General features: G+C 42.1%; 1 protein-coding gene across 1 annotated transcript in view; it reads right to left on the minus strand.

Moving 5' to 3' along the window:
• The window catches only part of tox (thymocyte selection-associated high mobility group box), a 99418-nt gene extending 84482 nt beyond the window's left edge, over nucleotides 1-14936 (minus strand). The window contains exon 1 of the mRNA XM_036966420.2: nucleotides 12782-14936. Coding sequence (XP_036822315.2) covers nucleotides 12782-12883 — 102 coding nt within the window. The 5' untranslated portion in view covers nucleotides 12884-14936. The remainder of the gene's footprint in view (nucleotides 1-12781) is intronic.
• Nucleotides 14937-21804: the final 6868 nt, after the last annotated feature.

The following is a 21804-nucleotide window of genomic DNA, read 5'->3' on the forward strand; positions in this document are numbered from 1 at the left end:
GTAGTCAATCATGTTAACCACAGTAGTCAATCATGTTAACCACAGTAGTCAATCATGTTAACCACAGTAGTCAATCATGTTAACCACAGTAGTCAACCATGTTAACCACAGTAGTCAATCATGTTAACCACAGTAGTCAACCACGTTAACCACAGTAGTCAATCATGTTAACCACAGTAGTCAATCATGTTAACCACAGTAGTCAATCATGTTAACCACAGTAGTCAATCATGTTAACCACAGTAGTCAATCACGTTAACCACAGTAGTCAATCATGTTAATACTATAATAAAGCTATTCTTAAAATCTCTCCAAAAACTCCAGCCACCACAAAAGTCACTTAATCCAAACACTAAATAAACAGAGGGAAGAATTATCTTCATGTGAAAATGATGGCAATATGTTTTGCTTGGAGATTAAACAAAACAATTAGGCTATTCTGGATCCGTTATTCACGCCCCATCTGTTTGGATTGTATTCTCAAACCAGGAGCCTAATCACTCTTTCATATCTTTGGGCACACTCAAGCCAGGGAAGTGTGTGTGTGAGTGTGTGTCATCGCTCTGTGTGTGTGTGTGTGTGTGCGTGCATGATCGTGCGTGTGCGTTCCCGCGCGTGTGCGGGTGCGTCCGCCTTAGTCGGACGGATCCCAATCACCATTCAGTGCCAGAGATTGTAAGTGTGCGATACGGACAGGGTGAAACACGGATAACGGCGCCAAACTGGAACCAACAGACGTCCAGATTTTATGATCATTATGTTCGAGCGACTTAATTAGCTGATCCTTTGGCTTTGTCTATGCAACACTACATCCACCACAATGCCAGGGAGAAGTAGCTAATTATATAGGATTGAGGCAGTGTGTTTTGTATCACATCTTACAGAAGTTGGAAGTTGTCTTTGTGTTAGCGTCATAAGATCTGAATCTGATCACACTGTTGCTGGAGAACTTATATTCTATTTGTAGGTTTAAAAAGTCTTCAAAAGTTTGTAATTTCCAAACTTAATTTGCCCTTCCGAAAAATGTATCAACCACTAGAAAAATGTCCATAATTATAATTGACATAATAATTCACATTTTCCATTGCTGCAGGTTTATTTTCCTGCTGTAGGAGACTGGATCAAATTAAGATCTGACACCTGAATGGTTGAGAAAACCATATTAGAATCATTGCTGTCATTTTCCAAATGTTCTGACACTCATTGACAGAACGATCTAACTCGATCTCTGCTAACGTGCTCAAGATCACAGACACAGTAAAAAAAACTATTCCACAGTTACCTCAGCCAAAAGGAAATTCCTTTGACCATTCAAAAAGTCAGTTCCAGTTTCATTTGTAGTAGCTAAAGCTAGAATCCTTAATTGAAACAATAACAAAGCAAATCAAATCAAAATGGCATTGACAAAAAATACAGTAGAATAGAATACAGTGTATACAGCTGAAGTCGGAAGTTTAAATACACTTAGGTTGGAGTCATTAAAACTCGTTTTTCAACCACTCCACAAACTTCTTATTAAAAAAACAATAGTTTTGGCAAGTCGGTTAGGACATCTACTTTAATGCATGACACAAGGAATTTTTCCAACAATTGTTTACAGACAGAATATTTCACGTATAAATCACAATTCCAGTGTGTCAGAAGTTTACATACACTAAATTCACTGTGCCTTTAAACAGCTTGGAAAATTCCAGAAAATTATGTCATGACTTTAGAAGCTGCTGATAGGCTAATTGACATCATTTGAGTCAATTTGTGTACCTGTGGATATATTTCAAGGCCTATCTTCAAACTCAGTGCCTCTTTGCTTGACATCATGGGAAAATCAAAAGAAATCAGCCAAGACCTCAGAAAAAAATTGCTGACATCCACAGGTCTGGTTCATCCTTGGGAGCAACTTCCAAACGCCTGAAGGCACCACGTTCATCTGTACAGACTACGGTTTGCAACTGCACATGGGGACAAAGATTGTACTTTTTATGCTCTGGTCTGATGAAACAAAAATAGAATTGTTTTGGCCATAATGACCATCGTTATGTTTGAAGGAAAAAGGGGGAGGCTGGCAAGCACAAGAACACCATCCCAAACGTGAAATCCGGGGGTGGCAGCATCATGTTTTAGGGGTGCTTTGCTGCAGGAGGGACTGGTGGACTTCACAAAATAGGTGGCATCATGAGGATGGAAAATTATGTGAATATATTGAAGCAACATCTCAAGACATCAGTCAGGAAGTTAAAGCTTGGTCGCAAATGGGTCTTCCAAATGGACAATGACCCCAAGCATACTTCCAAAGTAGGGGCAAAATGCCTTAAGGACAACAAAGTCCAGGTATTGGAGTGGCCATCACAAAAGCTTGACCTCAATCCCATAGAACATTTGTGGGCAGAATTGAAAAGGCATGTGCAAGCAAGGAGGCCTACAAACCTGACTCAGTTACAGGAATGGGCCAATTAAGGCTGAACAATAGTCAATGAACTGCATTCTGACGTAGGTATTCCTCTTGTCCAGATGCGATAGGGAAGTGTGCACTGCGATTGCGATATTATCGTCTGTAGATCTATTGGGCGTTAGGCAAATTGAAGTGGGTTTAGGGTGTCAGGTAAGGTGGAGGTGATATGATCCTTAACTAGCCTCCCAACCACTTCATGATTACAGAATTGAGTGCTACAGCAGTCACACCCACCGCCTCTCTTTTAGTAAAAATCTGAGGAATGAGCCTGGAGAAATGTAACCACTGATGTTGCATTCATATGTTATATTCTTCAAGAATCAAAAATGGATGTAGCAACTAGGGATTCTAGCTTCAAAACATGAGAAATTCATAACATCCCAAATCCGCATCTAACCTGGCATGACATCATCAGGTGATGATTCAGCTCAGTTCCATTCTATGTCATGTTGTTCCATGAGTCAAACAACAATCAGAAACAGGCTGTCTTCCTATTGTAATGCTTAGTGGAAAAACTCAGCAATATGTCAAGCCACCAACGGACATGGATCAACAACGCAATAACCTCTGATATGAATCATGTCCTTTTTAATCTTAATGACTAGAATCAGATCAACTTCTGATAGCAACATGTGTGTGTGTGTGTGTGTGTGTGTGTGTGTGTGTGTGTGTGTGTGTGTGTGTCTGTGTGTGTGTGTGTGTGTGTGTGTGTGTGTGTGTTTACAGTAGCACCACAGTACCACCTCTGAGTTTCTCTATCTGTCGATAGGCACACGATGCGCAATTAAATCCTTCATTGCTGTTGGGCTGAAACTGTCAATCAGAGGGCCCATGCCTTTCGACAGCGCCCAGTGAACCGTGGACCGCTGGCCGCAGCACAGGGACACACAGCGTCCCTGCTATTGTTACCAGCAAGCACGAATTCAGACGCAATTAGGCCCGGCTTTTTAGGAAGCCCTCAGCATAGTGAGCCTCGTGCTCTGCTCTGTGGTAGCTTGTTGAGAAAGAGTGAAAGAGAGAGAGAGAGAGAGAGAGAGAGAGAGAGAGAGACAGACAGACAGACAGACAAATAGACAGACAGACTTAGAGAGAGAAACAAACACACAAAGAGACGGAAGAAGACCGAGAGAGAGAGAGAAATGTCTCTAATATTTTTAAACTTGTGAGTGTAATGTTTACTGTTCATTTCGGATTGTTTATTTGACTTTTGGTTATTATCTATTTCACTTGCTTTGGAAATGTAAACATATGTTTCCAATGCTAATAAAGCCCTTAAATTGAAATTGAATTGCGAGAGAGAAGAAGACTATATAATACCAGGCACAAGACTTGTGTAACCAGGGTCATTTTATATTCTATTCTAGTATATCCTATGGATTGAATGGTAATACATAAATAAACACTTTCGAAGCATACTACATTCAGGAAAGTAACGTGAAGTAATTATGTGTCAGAGTTGACCTGATACCAAGCATTACTCATGATGTTAGTAGACAGGAAAAGCATCTAAGCAGAAGGAGCAGCCATAGTGGGCTACTTGTCATGTGTGGATTCTGTACCATTGCTTAAGTGTGAATAGTATGCATAGCACCCAGTGTAGGTTAAGTGAGAGCATTGCACTTACACTTACAGTGCTTAGCAACCAACACAACATGCATGTTGATTACGTATGTGGAGCTATACAACCCAGGTTTGATTTAGAGGGTGTGACTAAAGACTTTAACATACAACACATGTTACTTGCATAAACCCTGCACATATCGAATCAAATCAAATTGGTCACATACATATATTTAGCAGATGTTATTGTGGGTGTATACAAATGTATTTTGTTCCTAGCTCCAACAGTGTAGTAGTATCTAACAACACACAAATCTAAAGTAAAATAATGGAATTAAGAAATGTATCAATATGAGGACGAGCAATGTCAGAGTGGCATTGATTAAAACACAGTAGAATAGAATACAGTATATACAGTACAGTTGAAGTCAGAAGTTTACATACACCTCAGCCAAATACATTTAAACTCTGTTTTTCAATTCCTGACGTTTAATCCTTGTAAAGATTCCCTGTCGTAGGTCAGTTAGGATCACCACTATATTTTAAGAATGTGAAATGTCAAAATAATAGTAGAGAGAATGATTTATTTCAGCTTTTATTTCTTTCATCACATTCCCAGTGGGTCAGAAGATTACATACACTCAATTCGTATTTGGTAGCATTGCCTTTAAATTGTTTGACTTGGGTCAAATGTTTCAGGTAGCCTTCCACAAGCTTCCCACAATAAGTTGGGTGAATTTTGGCCCATTCCTCCTGACAGAACTGGTGTAACTGAGTTAGGTTTGTAGGCCTCCTTGCTCGCACACGCTTTTTCAGTTCAGTTTTTTCAGTTAGGATTGAGGTCAAGGCTTTGTGATGGCCACTCCAATACCTTGACTTTGTTGTCCTTACGCCATTTTGCCCCTACTTTGGAAGTATGCTTGGGGTCATTGTCCATTTGGAAGACTCATTTGCGACCAAGCTTTAAATTCCTGACTGATGTCTTGGGATGTTGCTTCAATATATCCACATGATTTTCCATCCTCATGATGCCATCTATTTTGGGAAGTGCACCAGTCCCTGCTGCAGCAAAGCACCCCCACAACATGATGCTGCCACCCCCATGCTTCCCTTTTCCTCCAAACATAACGATGGTCATTATGGCCAAAACAGTTCTATTTTTGTTTCATCAGACCAGAGGTCAATTCCCAAAAAAGTACAATCTTTGTCCCCATGTGCAGTTGCAAACCGTAGTCTGGCTTTTTTATGGCGGTTTTGGAGCAGTGGCTTCTTCCTTGCTGAGCGGCCTTTCAGGTTATGTCGATGTAGGACTCGTTTTACTGTGGATATAGATACTTTTGTACCTGTTTCCTCCAGCCTCTTCACAAGGTCCTTTGCTGTTGTTCTGGGATTGACTTGCACTTTTCACACCAAAGTAGGTTAATCTCTAGGAGACAGAACGTGTGTCCTTCCTGAGCGGTATGACGGCTGCGTGGTCCCATGGTGTTTATACTTGCGTACTATTGTTTGTACAGATGAATGTGGTACCTTCAGGCATTTGGAAATTGCTCCCAAGGATGACCCAGACTTGTGGAGGTCTATAATTATTTTTCTGAGGTCTTGGCTGATTTCTTTGGATTATCCCATGATGTCAAGCAAGGAGGCACTGAGTTTGAAGGTAGGCCTTGAAATACATCCACAGGTACACCTCCAATTGACTCAAATTATGTAAATTAGCCTATCAGAAGCTTCTAAAGCCATGACATAATTTTCTGGATTTTTCCAAGCAGTTTAAAGGCACAGTCAACTTAGTGTATGTAAACTTCTGACCCACCGGAATTGTGATACAGTAAATTATAACTGAAATAATCTGTCTGTAAACAATTGTTGGAAAAATGACTTGTGTCATGCACAAAATAGATGTCCTAACCAACTTGCTAAAACTACAGTTTGTTAGCAAGACATTTTTAATGACTCCAACCTAAGTGTACGTAAACTTCCGACTTCAACTTTGCATCTGAGGTGAGTAAAGCAGTATGTGAACATTATTAAAGTGACGAGAGTTCCATTATTAAATTGGCCAGTGATTCAATGTCTATGTATATAGGGCAGAAGCCTCCAAGGTGCAGGTTTGAGTAACCGGGTGGTAGCCGGCTAGTGATGGCTATTTAACAGCCTGATGACCTTGAGATAGAAGCTGTTTTTCAGTCTCTCGGTCCCAGCTTTGATACACCAGTACTGACCTCGCCTTCTGAATGGTAGCGGGGTGAACAGGCCGTGGCTCAGGTAGTTGATGTCGTTGATGATCTTTTTGGCCTTCCTGTGACATCGGGTGCTGTAGGTGTCCTGGAGGGCAGGCAGTGTGCCCCCGGTAATGCATTGGGCAGACCGCACCACCCTCTGCGGTTGCAGTGGTGAGGTTGCCGCACCAGGCGGTGATACAGCCTGACAGCATGCTCTCAATTGTGCGTCTGTAAACATTTTGGAGAGTCTTAGGGGCCAAGCCACATTTATTAAGCCTCCTGAGGTTGAAGAGGAGCTGTTGCGCTTTCTTCACCACATTGTCTGTGTGGGTGGACCATTTAAGATTGTCAGTGATGTGATCGCCGAGGAACTTGAAGCATTCCACCTTCTCCACTGCAGTCCTGTCGATGTGGATAGGGGCGTGCTCCCTCTGCTGTTTTCTGAAGTCCACGATCAGCTCCTTTGTTTTGTTGATGTTGAGGGAGAGGTTATTTTCCTGACACCACTCTGGCTGGGCCATCACCTCCTCCCTGTAGGCTGTCTACTACTGTTGTGTCATCTGAAAACGTGGTGATTGAGTTGGAGGCGTGCGTGGCCACACAGTCATGGGTGAACAGGCAGTACAGGAGGGGGCTGAGCACGCATCCTTGTGGATCAGTGAAGTGGAGGTGTTGTTTCCTACCTTCACCACCTGGGGGGCAGCCCGTCAGGAAGTCCAGGACCCAGATGCACAGGCCGGGGTTTAGACCCAGGGCCCCAAGCTTAATGATGAGCTTGGAGGGTACTATTTTGAAGGCTGAGCTATAGTCAATGAACAGCATTCATACATAGGTATTCATCTTTGTTCAAATAGGATAGAGCAGTGTGCAGTGTGATGGTGATTGCATCGTCTGTGGATCTGTTGGGGTGGTATGCAAACTGAAGTGGGTCGAGGGAGTCAGGTAAGGTGGAGGTGATATGATCCTTAACTAGCCTCTCAAAGCACTTCATGATGACAGAAGTGAGTGCTACGGGGCGATAGTCATTGAGGTCAGTTACCTTTCCCCTTTGTAATCCGTGATAGTCTGTAGACCCTGCCACATACGTCTCGTGTCTGAGCCGTTGAATTGCAACTCCACTTTGTCTCTGTACTGACGTTATGCCTGTTTGATAACTACACTGTTTGTATTCGATCATATTCCCAGTCACCTTGCCATGGTTAAATACGGGGGTTCGCAGCGAATGCTGCCGTCTAGCCAAGGTTTCTGGTTTGGGTAGGTTTTAATAGTCACAGTGGGAACAACATCGCTTATGCATTTCCTGATGAACTCAGTCACTGTGTCCGTGTATACATCAAAACAATCTTGAAGCATGGATTCCGATTGGTCAGACCAGTGTTGCATAGACCTTAGCACGAATACTTCCTGTTTGAGTTTCTACCTACAGGAAGGGAGGAGCAAAATGGAGTTGTGAACTGATTTGCCCTGAGGGAGGGCTGTGGAGAGCCTTGTAGGCATCCCGGAAGGGGGAGTAGCAGTGATCAAGTGTTTTAGCAGTGTGAGTACTATAGTCAATGTGTTGATAGAACTTCGGTGGCGTTTTCCTCAAATTTGCTTTGTTAAAATCCCCAGCTATAATAAATGCGGCCTCAGGATATGTGGTTTCCAGTTTGCACAAAGTCCAGTGTAGCTCCTTGAGGTTATCGGCTTGAGGAGGAATATACACGGCTGTGACTATAACCGAAGATAATTATCTTGGGAGGTAATACAGTCTGCATTTGATTGTGAGATATTCTAGGTTGGGTGAACAAAAGGACTTGAGTTTCTGTACGTTATCTCACACCATGAGTAGTTAATCATGAAACATAACCCCGCCTTTCTTCTTCCCGGAGAGTTCTTTATTCCTGTTTGCGCGATGTACTGAGAACCCAGCTGGCTGTATGGACAGGGACAGTATATCCGGAGAGAGCCATGATACCGTGAAACAGAGTATGTCACAGTCCCGGATGTCTCTCTGGAAGGAGAATGTATCAACCGAGAGGGATTGGCTACTCCATGACCCGTGTTCATGAGGCGTCTCAAAGTAAGAGTGCTGATCTAGGATCAGGTTCCCCCAGTCCATATAATCTCATTCATTATGATCTAAAATGCAACACTGATCCTAGATCAGCACTTCTACCCTGATATGCTTCATGAATCTGGCCCTGGGACTGAGGAGGATTCCCTCAAAGACAACTGCTGTCTTACTTTACATGTGTGCCTACAATGCCTCCTTTAAAACCACTGTGCATCCCTGGGCAGAGTTTTTAGTTTACGGGTTGGTGAAGATCATTCAATCCCTTCCAACATTAAGCAGACTAACTGGTCTACATCTACAGTTGGAGTCAGTAGTCAAGCATTCTGACGTATGAAATGTTGTTGATGTTTCTAATCTCTGTCAATGTCATTGCCTAAAGACAAAGGTACATTTCCACAATGTGTGGATTAGAATCAGTCTATAGTCTGTTGATCCACACACTTGAGTTTGTTGTTGACAGAAGCTGTTGACTCTAGCCATAACCAGGTAGATATCCCTCAGTGTAATGTCACAGCTTATGAAGCCTTAAAAAATGTTTATAATAGGCTTCTGAAGCTTTATAACATGCTTATGAATCACAAAGTAACATTCATACAGCAATTTACTGTTCACAAAAGACGACAGGGTTATCTTGTGAATGTGTCCATGTTGTACAGTAAATATATCTTAGTTGGAATCTGGATTCTGTGATTGGCAGATTTACAGCATTGCTTTGAAGTAGTGAAAAGAACAAACCAGATTGATATCTAGGTATGTAGTCGGGTTTACATTCATCTTCCTCTCAACACATTTAGAACAGTGCAGTACACACAACTTAGGCATTGCCTCCAGGTAAGTGTAAATGGAATGTAAGGTTTCTCCTGCATAGGAAACTGAGGCACCACCTAAGCCATTTTTTGAGTCAGGACAAACCCTGGAATGTTACTGTAGTATAACTGAATTGAATCAGAGACTACTGCTGCCAAAGCGATGTACATTGCCGTGAAAGAAAATATCCTCTTCCTGATATTTTTGTTACTGAAGATCTTCAACCAAAACCTAATATTACATACCTGAGTTTACAAATAACAAAAAAATGGATACTTATTTTATTTATTTAATTAACAAAGTTATGCAACACCCAGTTCCCCCGTGTGAAAAAGTAATTGCACCCTTACACTCAATAACTGGTTGTTGTGGCACCTTCAGCTGCAATGACTGCAACCAAATGCTTCCTGTAGTTGTTGATCAGTCTCTCGCGTCGATGTGGAGGAATTTTGGACCACTCCTCCATGCAGAACTGCTTTAACTCAGCAACATTTGTGGGTTTTCAAGCATGAACTGTTCGTTTCAAGTCCTGCCACAACATCTCAATTGGGATTAGGTCTGGACTTTGACTAGGCCAATCTAAAACTTTAAATGTGTTGCTTTTTAACCATTTTCATGTAGACTTGATTGTGTGTTTTGGATCATTGTCAAAAATATGCAAGAAAAAAACAAAAGAAGTAGAAATACTTTTTCATAGCAAGTTAAACAAGGAGGTCTGGAACTATTGTCCTACATCAGTAAGTTGCCTTACAAAGATTACTATGCTTGACAGCTACTAGGAGCTCAACATTCTCTCTGTAGGTAGGATGAGAAATGTCAATGCCATAAATGGACCAGAAATGTAAATATAGATGCAGATAATATTCAAAACGTGAGCCAGCTCTCTGTGGATGAGGCTGACAATGAGCCTAACTGCTGTGCTTTTGTGCTCCCTGCCTGTCCTAGGCCTGTGCTGTGCAGACCTGGGTTCAAATACAATTTGAAATCATGTCAAATACTTTATCTGCTGCTCGACTGAACTTGCCTGGCTTAATGGACCAATAGAATAGTCCCAAAACTGTAAACACTGCTCTTCTGGCACTCCTAGAAAGCTAGAGTAAACGCTCAAAGATATCAAATAGTATTTGAACCCAGGTCTGTGGCGCTGTGTGTGCTTGGTTAGTAAACACAAAGGACAGAGTATTAATGTCGGGGTCGACTTCCCAGAGCCCCTCAGAGTTCCAGGACCACCAAAGAGCTCAGTAATTTGGACTTAATTTAAAATGCCTCAGGCTAAGACAAACGCACAGACACACATGTAGAGAGATGACACACATGCACACACACAGAGCAATGATACAAACACTCACACTCATACAGAACGATGACACACACATGCACACAAACACACAAAGACACCACAGTGTCAGTACAACTGAGTAAAGTCCATGACAAGAATGCAGAACTGACATATCAGATTTATCATCTTAGATGAGAACCAGGAAGCAAAATGGCTGCACCCAGGGCATGTTGTAGAGTGTTACATGAAGCCATATTTCTTCAACCATCTCGGAATCAATGAAAACTGTCACAAAAACGAAAGTTACCCAGTCAATAAAAGCTCTGAAGTGTCATTCAGTCTTTCTGCAATTCTAGAAAATAAGAGCAAACAACCCCATCTCCCATAGCAACTACGATTTGATGATGTTATTACATTACAGTATCATAATCATAACAAGACATCAAATTATGGACCACTCTCTCTTTCCTAAATTACTTTGCATCAACTAAATGGCAAGTGATCGTGAACTGATGTTCATGAATAATATTTTAGACGAGGGAGTCGGACAGAATAGCTAATCAAACAGCCAATCTACTGTCAAGAGAAATGGGCCTGAATCAAACCACGATTCTGAATTAAACTAGAGGTGAATAAAACCTCTGCTTAGACATAGCAGCAGTCACAACAGTGATCCCCAGACAGACATATTTGAAGTATTAGATTAATTGTTGCAGATAACAGTGCAGTCAGTATAGGACTGCCTCTATCTCTGGGTATTCACACATACAGATACCTCAAACAGCAGCACACAGGCCATCTCTGTCTGTTTGCACTGGACATACCTCACTCCCCTCTCACAATCACATCTCTCTTTCACCCCCCCCCCCCTCCTCTCTCTCTCTCTCTCTCTCTACCACACAGATTTATATCTCACTCTCTTTCATTCCCTCTGTCTGTATTTCTCTTGCTCTACACCCTCACTCTCTCCCTCTCTCTACCACACCCTCTCTCTCATTCCCTCTGATTCTCTCACTTTCCTCTCTCTCTCTCTCTCCCTCTCTCTCCCTCCCCCCCCCTCCTCTCTCTCTCTCTCTCTCTCTCTCTCTACCTCTATGAACCTCCCTACCCCCCATTTCATTACTCTGAATGCTAAAATGGAAAATCTTGGATAGTGTTTACACTACATGGACTTTCTCCACCAGTACAATTCAATATTTCGGATTATATCTATAGGACTTCCTCCATCTCTCTTTCTCTCTTTATCTCCCTCTCTTACATTTTCATTGCAGATACTTATGAGATCTTCTATAAAAAAGACAGAGCAGTGAATCAAAAGGCATAGGAGAAATAGTACAACCCCCACTCTGCTCTAACCCTCCCTCCCTTCAACATCCCTACCCCCATACGGTCTCTCTCTTTCGCTCTCTCTCCCTCACACACACACACACACGCGCACACACACACACACACACACACACACATACACACACACGCGCGCGCGCACACGCGCACACACACGCGCGCACGCACACACACACACACACACACACACACACACACATATACACACACACAGACATATACACACACACACACACACACACAGACATATACACACACACATACACACACACACGCGCGCGCACACACACACGCACACACACACGCACGCGCGCACGCACAAACACACACACACACACATATATACACACACAGACATATACACACACACACACACACACACCCCCCCCCCCCCCCCCCCCCCCCCCCCCCACACACACACACACACACACACAGAATAGTATTATTATGCAGGACAGGCCTTCTTCAGACAATCTTAATGTGAAAGTCAATTTAAACTGTGTGTTTGAAAGCAGACTGTAAATAACAAAGGTTTTATTATAGTGAGATGATGTGTATAAACAAGACAAGGGTTCAGTTACAGTGCGTAATAGAGGCACAGCTACTTCATATAACCAGAGGTATAGGATTGCATTGAACATAAGGCATTTTTGTAATGGTTATTATATCCTAAACCCTGTAAGTGATGCAATCACATAGAAACAACAGCCCATGTTGTCATCAACTGAGATAAAAACTAAGTTGAGCACTTTGAAAGCAACTTCACTGACAGTGATGCGCTGCGTTCATCACCAGTTTATACGTACTGACAAAGGATAAAACAAGAAATCATTTTTTTGATATAACATATGACATTAAATAACTATACATGTTGTGCACGAGTGTTTGTTACTGTTATCACTGCTTTCAAATGAATGGACAGAAAGTAGTTTTATTTCAGGGCAATGCGTAACGGCTATAAACAGTGTTCACTTTCTGAACAGCGTTTTTACGCATCTCCATAACATTGTGAACAATGAAACCAATAACCTAGGTTTCTATAACCTTGTCCAGATGCGACTCACCTTATTGCAGTACGGGGAATCGGTATACTGCAAGGGTCCCAATCGGGAAGAATCTGTTGCTGATAAAGACTGTGGTGGAGGTGGATATACTCTCACGTCCATTTCAGTAAAACATCAATCTCCACACAAGCTTTTCCACTCAGGCTTCTACTTTCGATTCCTCAAAAGTTGAAGGCTCTATAAAGACTGATGGACGAAGTCGGAAAAAGTGTAGGGTTTGAATCTAAAAATGGCAAACTATTATGCTCTCACATGCGTTCGCGGTTTTTCAGGAGAAAGAAAAACTTATATTATCAACGCACTATGAACGACGGACTTGGTAAACGGGTAAACGCAGTTAAAATGTTGTAACTTTCAAAATATGTAAGCTATCACTCTATTGTTGAAGAAGTTATTGCGCGTCTTTCTCTTTCTGACAGATGCATTTGCAGCGACAGTAGTTGTTTCTATCCAGCGGCTACCGTCATCTGCAAGCGAATGGGGCATGGTAGGATTGCCTGTTCACTTGTGATTCATACAAAGGACTTTACAGACGGGGCAGGGGCAAGAGTGCGGCTATGGCGACGTGCTCCACCTAGGGGGCGCAATGGGGAATGCAGCGCCTGCGTCGGTTGCATGCCGCAGTAAATTTGTTTTCAGTTTGGATAGGCTATTGGTTTGCTCCTCAATACCTCTTCGACGGAAGGTCCTATCATGATGAGGGTGACATATCTAAAAACAGATGACTATAGAGAGCAAGGTACAGCTTTTTTTGTGCCTTTTTTCCCATTCTGTTTTCAAAAAGTGACTTTCAGTTGGTTTCAAGGGGAGAATAGTATGTGGCTGTTGCCAAGGGAGCGTCTTAAAAGTGCAGTCAGCTGAACATGGTGTTTACAGAAAAACCTTCAGTTACATTAAAAAATGTGATCTTGTTTACTTTTTACCCCTTTTTCGTGATATCCAATTGGTTGTTACAGTCGTGTCACATCACTGCAACTCCGGTACTGACTCGGGAGAGGCGAAGGTCGAGAGCCATGCGACCTCTGAAGCACAACCCTGCCAGGCCGCACTGCTTCTTGACACACTTCTTGCTTAACCCAGAAGCCAGCCGCACCAATGAGTCGGAGGAAACACCATACAACTGGCGACCGAAGTCAGCGTGCATGCGCCCAGCCCGCCACAAGGAGTCGCAAGTGCACGATGGGACAAGGACATCCCAGCAGGCCAAACTCTCCCCTAACCCAGATGACGCTGGGCCAATTGCGAGCCGCCTCATGAGTTTCCCAGTCGCGTTTGGCTGCGACACAGCCTGGGATCAAACCCAGGTCTGTAGTGATGCCTCAAACACTGCGATGCAGTGCCGTAGACCGCTGCGCCACTCGGGAGGCTCCAATATTGTTTATTTTTTGTATTTTTTTGTAAAAAAAAACTTGCACAAAAAACAGGAATAGGCCTGTTATCTTTCTCACTCATACAAAACCTACTGTAGCTGACTTGCATGACTTACAGAGCTAAAATGACTTGTAGCAAAGTCACTGATGTCCCAAATCACTAAAGTTCCCCCCTGTACTCCCAGTTCACCTACAACTGCGTGACCATGCACACCTCCAACACCCTCATTAAGTGTTGGAGCTGATCATGGACTACAGGAAACGGAGGGCTGAGCACGCCTCCATTCACATCGATCAGGCTGTACAGGAGCGGGTCGAGAGCTTCAAGTTCCTCTGTGTCCACATCACTAAGGACTTATAATGTACCAAACACACTAACAAAGTCGTGAAAATGGATGACAACACCTCTTCCCCCTCAGGAGATTGAAAAGATTTGTCATGGGCCCTAAGATCCTCAAAGGTTCTACAGCTGCACCATTGGCTGCAACACTGCTTGGTATGGCAACTGCTTGGCATCTGACTGCAAGACGCTACAGAGGGTAATGTACATCCCTGGGGCCGAGCTCCATGCCATACAGGACCTCTATACCAGGCGGTGTCAGAGGCGAGACATGACCAGGGTGGTTCATTGTCATTCAGCTGTCAAGTCGACATTCTACTGTAAAATCCAAAATGCTCTTCTTCTCTCCTCTTGCTCTCCCTTGGTGGGATTTTCCAAAGATAAGACCTCTGTTGTGGTCCATTTTAAAAAGCCAGAAACATGTTGTACTAAGACAGGATGTAGATTCTTGAGTCAGGTTGACAAAGGACATCCAGCCAACTTGAAACAACTGTGGGAAGCGTTAGAGTCAACATGGGCCAGCATCCCTGTGGAACGTTTTTGACACCTTGTAGAGTCCATGCCCCGACGAATTGAGGCTGTTCTAAGGGCAAAGGGGGTGTAACTCAGTATTAGGAAGGAGTTCCTGATGTTTGCTATACTCAGTGTATATACAGGCTTTAAAGAAACAGAAAAAGAGCGAGAGACAGAGCCAGAGAGAGAGAGACAGAGAGAGAGAAATTGTGTGAGAAAGAGAGAAAAGTAATAAGATAGATCTGTCTTCTGCTCATTGTAAAGATTATATAAAGAGGCGGATAGGTCCAAATGACCTTTGTACAGTAAGCACCAGCTTAACTCCTTAGTGTAGACTTCCTCTTAGATCTTACCCATAATGCATTGGTTTATATATTGTGCTGTGTAATTGCCCCATTTAGGTCATTTAGGTCATTATACTCATCTGAAGATACAAATTCATACTACATAAAACACTTAGGTAGTGGTCGAGGCAGAGGGACCACTGAGTGACATATGAGTAGATAGATAAAGATTATGATATTGGTCAATGACTGTCAGATAGGATCTTCTAACATTTCCAACAGCATTACTACACAACACAGGACTGACATACTTTTTTTTTAAATCATCACTTTGGTGGTGAATTTTACAAAACTCCAAACTGGTACCACTTGTAACACAGCCAGTTTTACATTCAAGACCTTTCACTGTGCATTCATTTTGTTAGTAGACATCTTTCACCACATAACCATTGATCCAAAACATGAGTTTACTGTGAAATATGATGAGAACATTGGTTTAATCCCCAAAACACAACATATTGTAATATCTTCCTGAATTTAGTTATTTTAACAACCAGTTAATCCAATCACAAAATTGTTTAAATACGTGTTTCAACATTGGCCTTTGAATGTAGTATGCTACAGTACTGTAAATTACAGTACATTGCACTGTTTTCACATTAGGACATTAAAATTGACTGAAGATAAAATGTCCATGATATCTACAGTATGCCATGTGTGATCATTGAAGACATCTTTCACAATGTAATAATCTTATATTTTAGCAAACGCTCTTATCCAGAGCAACTTTCAGTAGTGACGGTATACATTTTTCATACTGGTCCCCCGTGGGAATCAAACCCACTACCCCGGTGTTGCAAGTGCCATGCTCTATCAACTGAGCTACGCGGTACTACAGTTTCTTTGAATGAAACATCATGTTTAGCAGGCACTAGTTTGCATCAAGCCTGTCTTGAGCATTTGGCTATCGGTTCTCATCAAAATCACAGTAAATATTCCCATTGTTCATGCACCTGGGGAGAAAGGCTGTTGGCATGGCGAATCCAAACCTGGCATAGGTCTGAATTTAAATCATTGTATGGCTTGAAGGAGGATGGTACGCTCACGGGGATGGGAATAATACATCTTTCACCTTTATTGTAATAGTGTATTGTATTTTACAGTATTGTATTGTACTTATGTATTGTAGTAGTCCTGTACTTGGCTCGGTTCATAAGAGCATGGCACTAGCAATACCAGAGGTGTTGCTTTGATTCCCACTGGGGACACATACCAAGAGGTGTGGACTGTCGTCACATAAAAGTGTCTGCTGCGTAATGGCATCTATTACGATATTATAGTATTGTAATACCCTCCTGCCATCAATAAGACCCCAGCAACTTCATTTTGGATACATGTTTACTGTATAGGGGATGCATTTTTCTTGTTTTGGACTTTATGGATTATTTGCGTATTGGTATTGTATTGATATTGGTTATTACTGCATTGTCGGAACTAGAAGCACAAGCATTTCGCTACACTCGCATTAACATCTGCTAACCATGTGTATGTGACAAATACATTTGATTTGATTTGATTTGATATTGTATTACTGCACTGCTAGAAACACAAGCATTTCGTTGCACCTGCTGTAACATCCAGTAGTGTAAAGTACTTCAGTAAAAATACTTTAAAGTACTACTTAAGTTGTCTTTTGGGGGTATCTGTACTTTACTTTGCTATTTATATTTTATATTTTTGCCAACTTTTACTTCACTACATTCCTAAAGAAAATAATGTACTTTTTACTCCAAACATTTTCCCTGACACCGAAAAGTACTTGTTACATTTTGACCGTAAAATGGTCCAATTCACACGTATCAAGAGAACATCCCTGGTCATCCCTACTGCCTCTGATCTGGCGGACTCACTAAACAGAGAACATCCCTGGTCATCCCTACTGCCTCTGATCTGGCGGACTCACTAAACACAAATTCTTTGTTTGTAAATTACTGTCTGAGTGTTGGAGTGTGCCACTGGCTATCTGTCAATAACATAAAAAAAAAAAGACAATTGTGCCGTCTGGTTTGCTTAATATAAGGAACTTTTACTTTTACTGTTGAGTACATTTGAGCCTTTCCATTAACTTTTGATACTAAGTAAGTATATTTAAAACCAAATATTTTTAGACTTTTACTCAAGTAGTATTTTACTCTGTGATTTTCACTTTTACTTGAGTCATGGTAACATCTGCTAATCTGTGTACGCACCCAATTTGATTTGTTACATACAGTACATCTCTCATCTTGTCAATATTCGATCGTCATCATAGTAGTGCCTCGACTACATACAGTATCACACTTTTTATGTTTCTGCTTTACAGACATCATTACATAGGTCCAAACCTGTAGTAGACAAACCAGTTGACATGTTACATCTATAGGTTTACCAAACGTTTACATGATCATCAATTAACAGCAGTCAGATTAAGCAATAGTCAAATGTATTTTAACAAAATAAAGAGAATAATATCTAAAGTAATGTGAGTATTGCATTGTGAAAGGCAATTACTTTATATGAATATGTATTGCAATGTGGAACATTTATTTCTAGATGAAACGCAGATTAATATTGAGGGACTGTATGATTTTGTGTGGTGTACTTAGTTAAATGAAAACGTGTATCGAGTTTGGAAACAACTGCTTTTTTTTATTATCTCTTTTGAGTTTTGTACTAAGAGTTGTGAAAATGTACCACATACCTGTGAAAATGTACCACATACCTGTGAAAATGTACCACATACCTGTGAAAATGTGCCACATACCTGTGAAAATGTACCACATACCTGTGAAAATGTACCACATATCTGTGAAAATGTACCACATACCTGTGAAAATGTACCACATACCTGTGAAAATGTACCACATATCTGTGAAAATGTACCACATATCTGTGAAAAATGCACTGAAGTGATACAAAAAACAGGAGTTGAATTTTAGTGACATCATAGTGATAAAAAGGACATAAATATGACTGGAATCAGATGTCAGGTTCCTGTATCTGTGGTACAGTGCCCTCGGAAAGTATTCACTTCCAAGTATTGACTTTTACTATTCACATTTCAACACATTACAGCTTTATTCTAAAAGTAAAAAATCCTCATCAATCTACACACAACACCCCATAATGACAAAGCATATTTTATGTTAATTTATATATTTTTTTAAATAAAAAAACAGAAATGCCTTATTTACATAAGAATTCAAACCCTTTGCTATGAGACTCGAAATTGAGCTCAAATGCATCCTGTTTCCATTGATCATCCTTGAGATGTTTCTACAACTTGATTAGAGTCCACCTGTGGTAAATTCAATTGATTGGACATGATTTGGAAAGGCACACACCTGTCTATATAAGGTCCCACAGTTGACAGTGCATGTAAGAGCAAACACCAAGCCATGAGGTCGAAGGAATTGTCTGTAGTGCTCCGAGACAGGATTGTGTCGAGGCACAGATTTGGGGAAGGGTACCAAAACATTTCTGCAGCATTGAAGGTCCCCAAGAACATAGTGGCCTCCATCATTCTTAAATGGAAGAAGTTTGGAACCACCAAGACTCTTCCTAGAGTTGGCTACCCGGCCAAACTTAGCAATCGGGGGAGAGGGGCCGATGGTCACTCTGACAGAGCTCTAGAGTTCTGTGGAGAACCTTCCAAAAGGACAACCATCTCTGCAGCACTCCACCAATCAGGCCTTTATGGTAGAGTGGCCAGACCGAAGCCAATCCCCAGTAAAAGGCACATGACAGCCCGCTTGGAGTTTGCCGAAAGGCACCCAAAGGCTCTCAGACCATGAGAAAAAACATTCTCTGGTCTGATGAAACCAAACTCTTTGGCTGGAATGCCAAGCATCACGTCTGGAGGAAACCTGGCACAGTCCCTACGGTGAAGCACGGTGGTGGCAGCATCATGCTGTGGGGGTGATTTTCAGCGGCAGGGACTGGGAGACTAGTCAGGATCGAGGCAAAGATGAACGGAGCAAAGTACAGAGAGTTCTTTATGAAAACCTGCTCCAAACTATTTAATCCATTTTAGAATAAGGCCTTAACCTATCAAAATGTGGATAAAGTCAAGGCGTCTGAATACATTCCGAAGGCACTGTACTGTATAGTGTGAATGCCCTCTGTGCATTTAGATGTGGCTGCTGTGGTGAAGGCACTGTACTGTATAGTGTGAATGCCCTCTGTGCATTCGGATGTGGCTGCTGTGGTGGAGGCACTGTACTGTATAGTGTGAATGCCCTCTGTGCATTTAGATGTGGCTGCTGTGGTGAAGGCACTGTACTGTATAGTGTGAATGCCCTCTGTGCATTTAGATGTGGCTGCTGTGGTGGAGGCACTGTACTGTATAGTGTGAATGCCCTCTGTGCATTTAGATGTGGCTGCTGTGGTGGAGGCACTGTACTGTATAGTGTGAATGCCCTCTGTGCATTCGGATGTGGCTGCTGTGGTGAAGGCACTGTACTGTATAGTGTGAATGCCCTCTGTGCATTTAGATGTGGCTGCTGTGGTGGAGGCACTGTACTGTATAGTGTGAATGCCCTCTGTGCATTTAGATGTGGCTGCTGTGGTGGAGGCACTGTACTGTATTGTGTGAATGCCCTCTGTGCATTTAGATGTGGCTGCTGTGGTGGAGGCAATGTGGAATGCCAGCTCAAAGCAGCTGTCCGATTCATGTCTTGTCAGCACCTTTTCATTCAATGACTGTTAATCTCAATACAATATGACAAAGCAAGCCTCCAAAACGCTTTGGCTTCATCACATTTTTGGGTGGGAAGTCTCGCTCCCCTGTTTAGCACCCTGATCAAGGCTGGTACACTGAAAAGCATTGGGTGGGAAGTCTCGCTCCCCTGTTCAGCACCCTGATCAAGGCTGGTACACTGAAAAGCATTGGGTGGGAAGTCTCGCTCCCCTGTTCAGCACCCTGATCAAGGCTGGTACACTGAAAAGCATTGGGTGGGAAGTCTCGCTCCCCTGTTTAGCACCCTGATCAAGGCTGGTACACTGAAAAGCATTGGGTGGGAAGTCTCGCTCCCCTGTTTAGCACCCTGATCAAGGCTGGTACACTGAAAAGCATTGGGTGGGAAGTCTCGCTCCCCTGTTTAGCACCCTGATCAAGGCTGGTACACTGAAAAGCATTGGTTACACTTTATTTGACTTTAGGGTCCACTATCTTGTTACAGTTTTTCTCAGTCGCTTTGGTGCATTTTTCACATCATCCCTACCATGTGCAAAATAATAAGTGCATTTTTCACATCATCCCTACCATGTGCAAAATAATAAGTGCATTTTTCACATCATCCCTACCATGTGCAAAATAATAAGTGCATTTTTCACATCATCCCTACCATGTGCAAAATAATAAGTGCATTTTTCACATCATCCCTACCATGTGCAAAATAATAAGTGCATTTTTCACATCATCCCTAACATGTGCAAAATAATAAGTGCATTTTTCACATCATCCCTAACATGTGCAAAATAATAAGTGCATTTCTCAGAACAATTTGTACAAACTGCAATATACAATAGATATGTTTCTAAAGCTAGTCAGTCACTAAAAATCCTTAGTACATCTCTCAAAAGTAAATATTCATGCCAATGATCATGTCAGGGTCATCAGAATGATAAGTCATTGAGTCATTGTTCACGAACAAGGTCGTCAAAATGTTTAGGCATGTTGTCAATATAACTGTGTACTTTGACAGTATTACCTGATGTAAACTTAGGCTACAGATTGGATGACAGTTACTGTATTGAAAATGCACGAGGCTGCACTTCTATGGCATATATATACATTTCAACAGTACGATTTACATATTACTGTATGTGGGTTATTGATTGAAAGAGACTGGACAACCCAAGGGGCACAAAGGGAAAAAACTAAATTAGAAAGAAACACAGGAAACCACCCCTAAGGCACAACTTTGCCCGCAGCACTGTTGTGCTGTCTCTACACATCCAGACGTTCCTGTCTGTCGGCCCACATATTCTCATCCACATCACACCAGATATTTTCCCTTCCAATGCAACGTGGAAGAATCTTTTGGAATGCCTTATCCATCCTCTGCAGGCGTCTACTGTGATGTCCTCACATGCTGCATCCATTGCAGCCAGCAGGGTCATCTGTGTGTGTGGCTGACGATCGTACACCTTCCACCTCCATGCTGAAAATAACTCCTCAATTGGGTTAAGGAATGGTGAATAAGGTGTGAGGAATTCTATGAGCATCCTCGGGTGGGTCACAAACCATTGCCTTATGATGTTTGATCGATGGAAACTCACATTATCACAAATGACCACATACTTTGGCAAATCCTCTCTAAACAGACCCCTCTCATCATCAGGGATGAGAGCCCTGTAGAGAGTCTCTAAAAAGTTGAGTAGATGCTGGGTGTTGTATGGTCCTATAAGGGGGATATGGGTTAGGACACCATGCTCCGAAATAGCAGCACACATGGTGATATTTCCTCTCCGTTG

This window comes from Oncorhynchus mykiss, chromosome 28, assembly GCF_057628025.1.
Source record: "Oncorhynchus mykiss isolate SJ-2025 chromosome 28, ASM5762802v1, whole genome shotgun sequence".
Taxonomy (NCBI): Eukaryota; Metazoa; Chordata; class Actinopteri; order Salmoniformes; family Salmonidae; genus Oncorhynchus; species Oncorhynchus mykiss.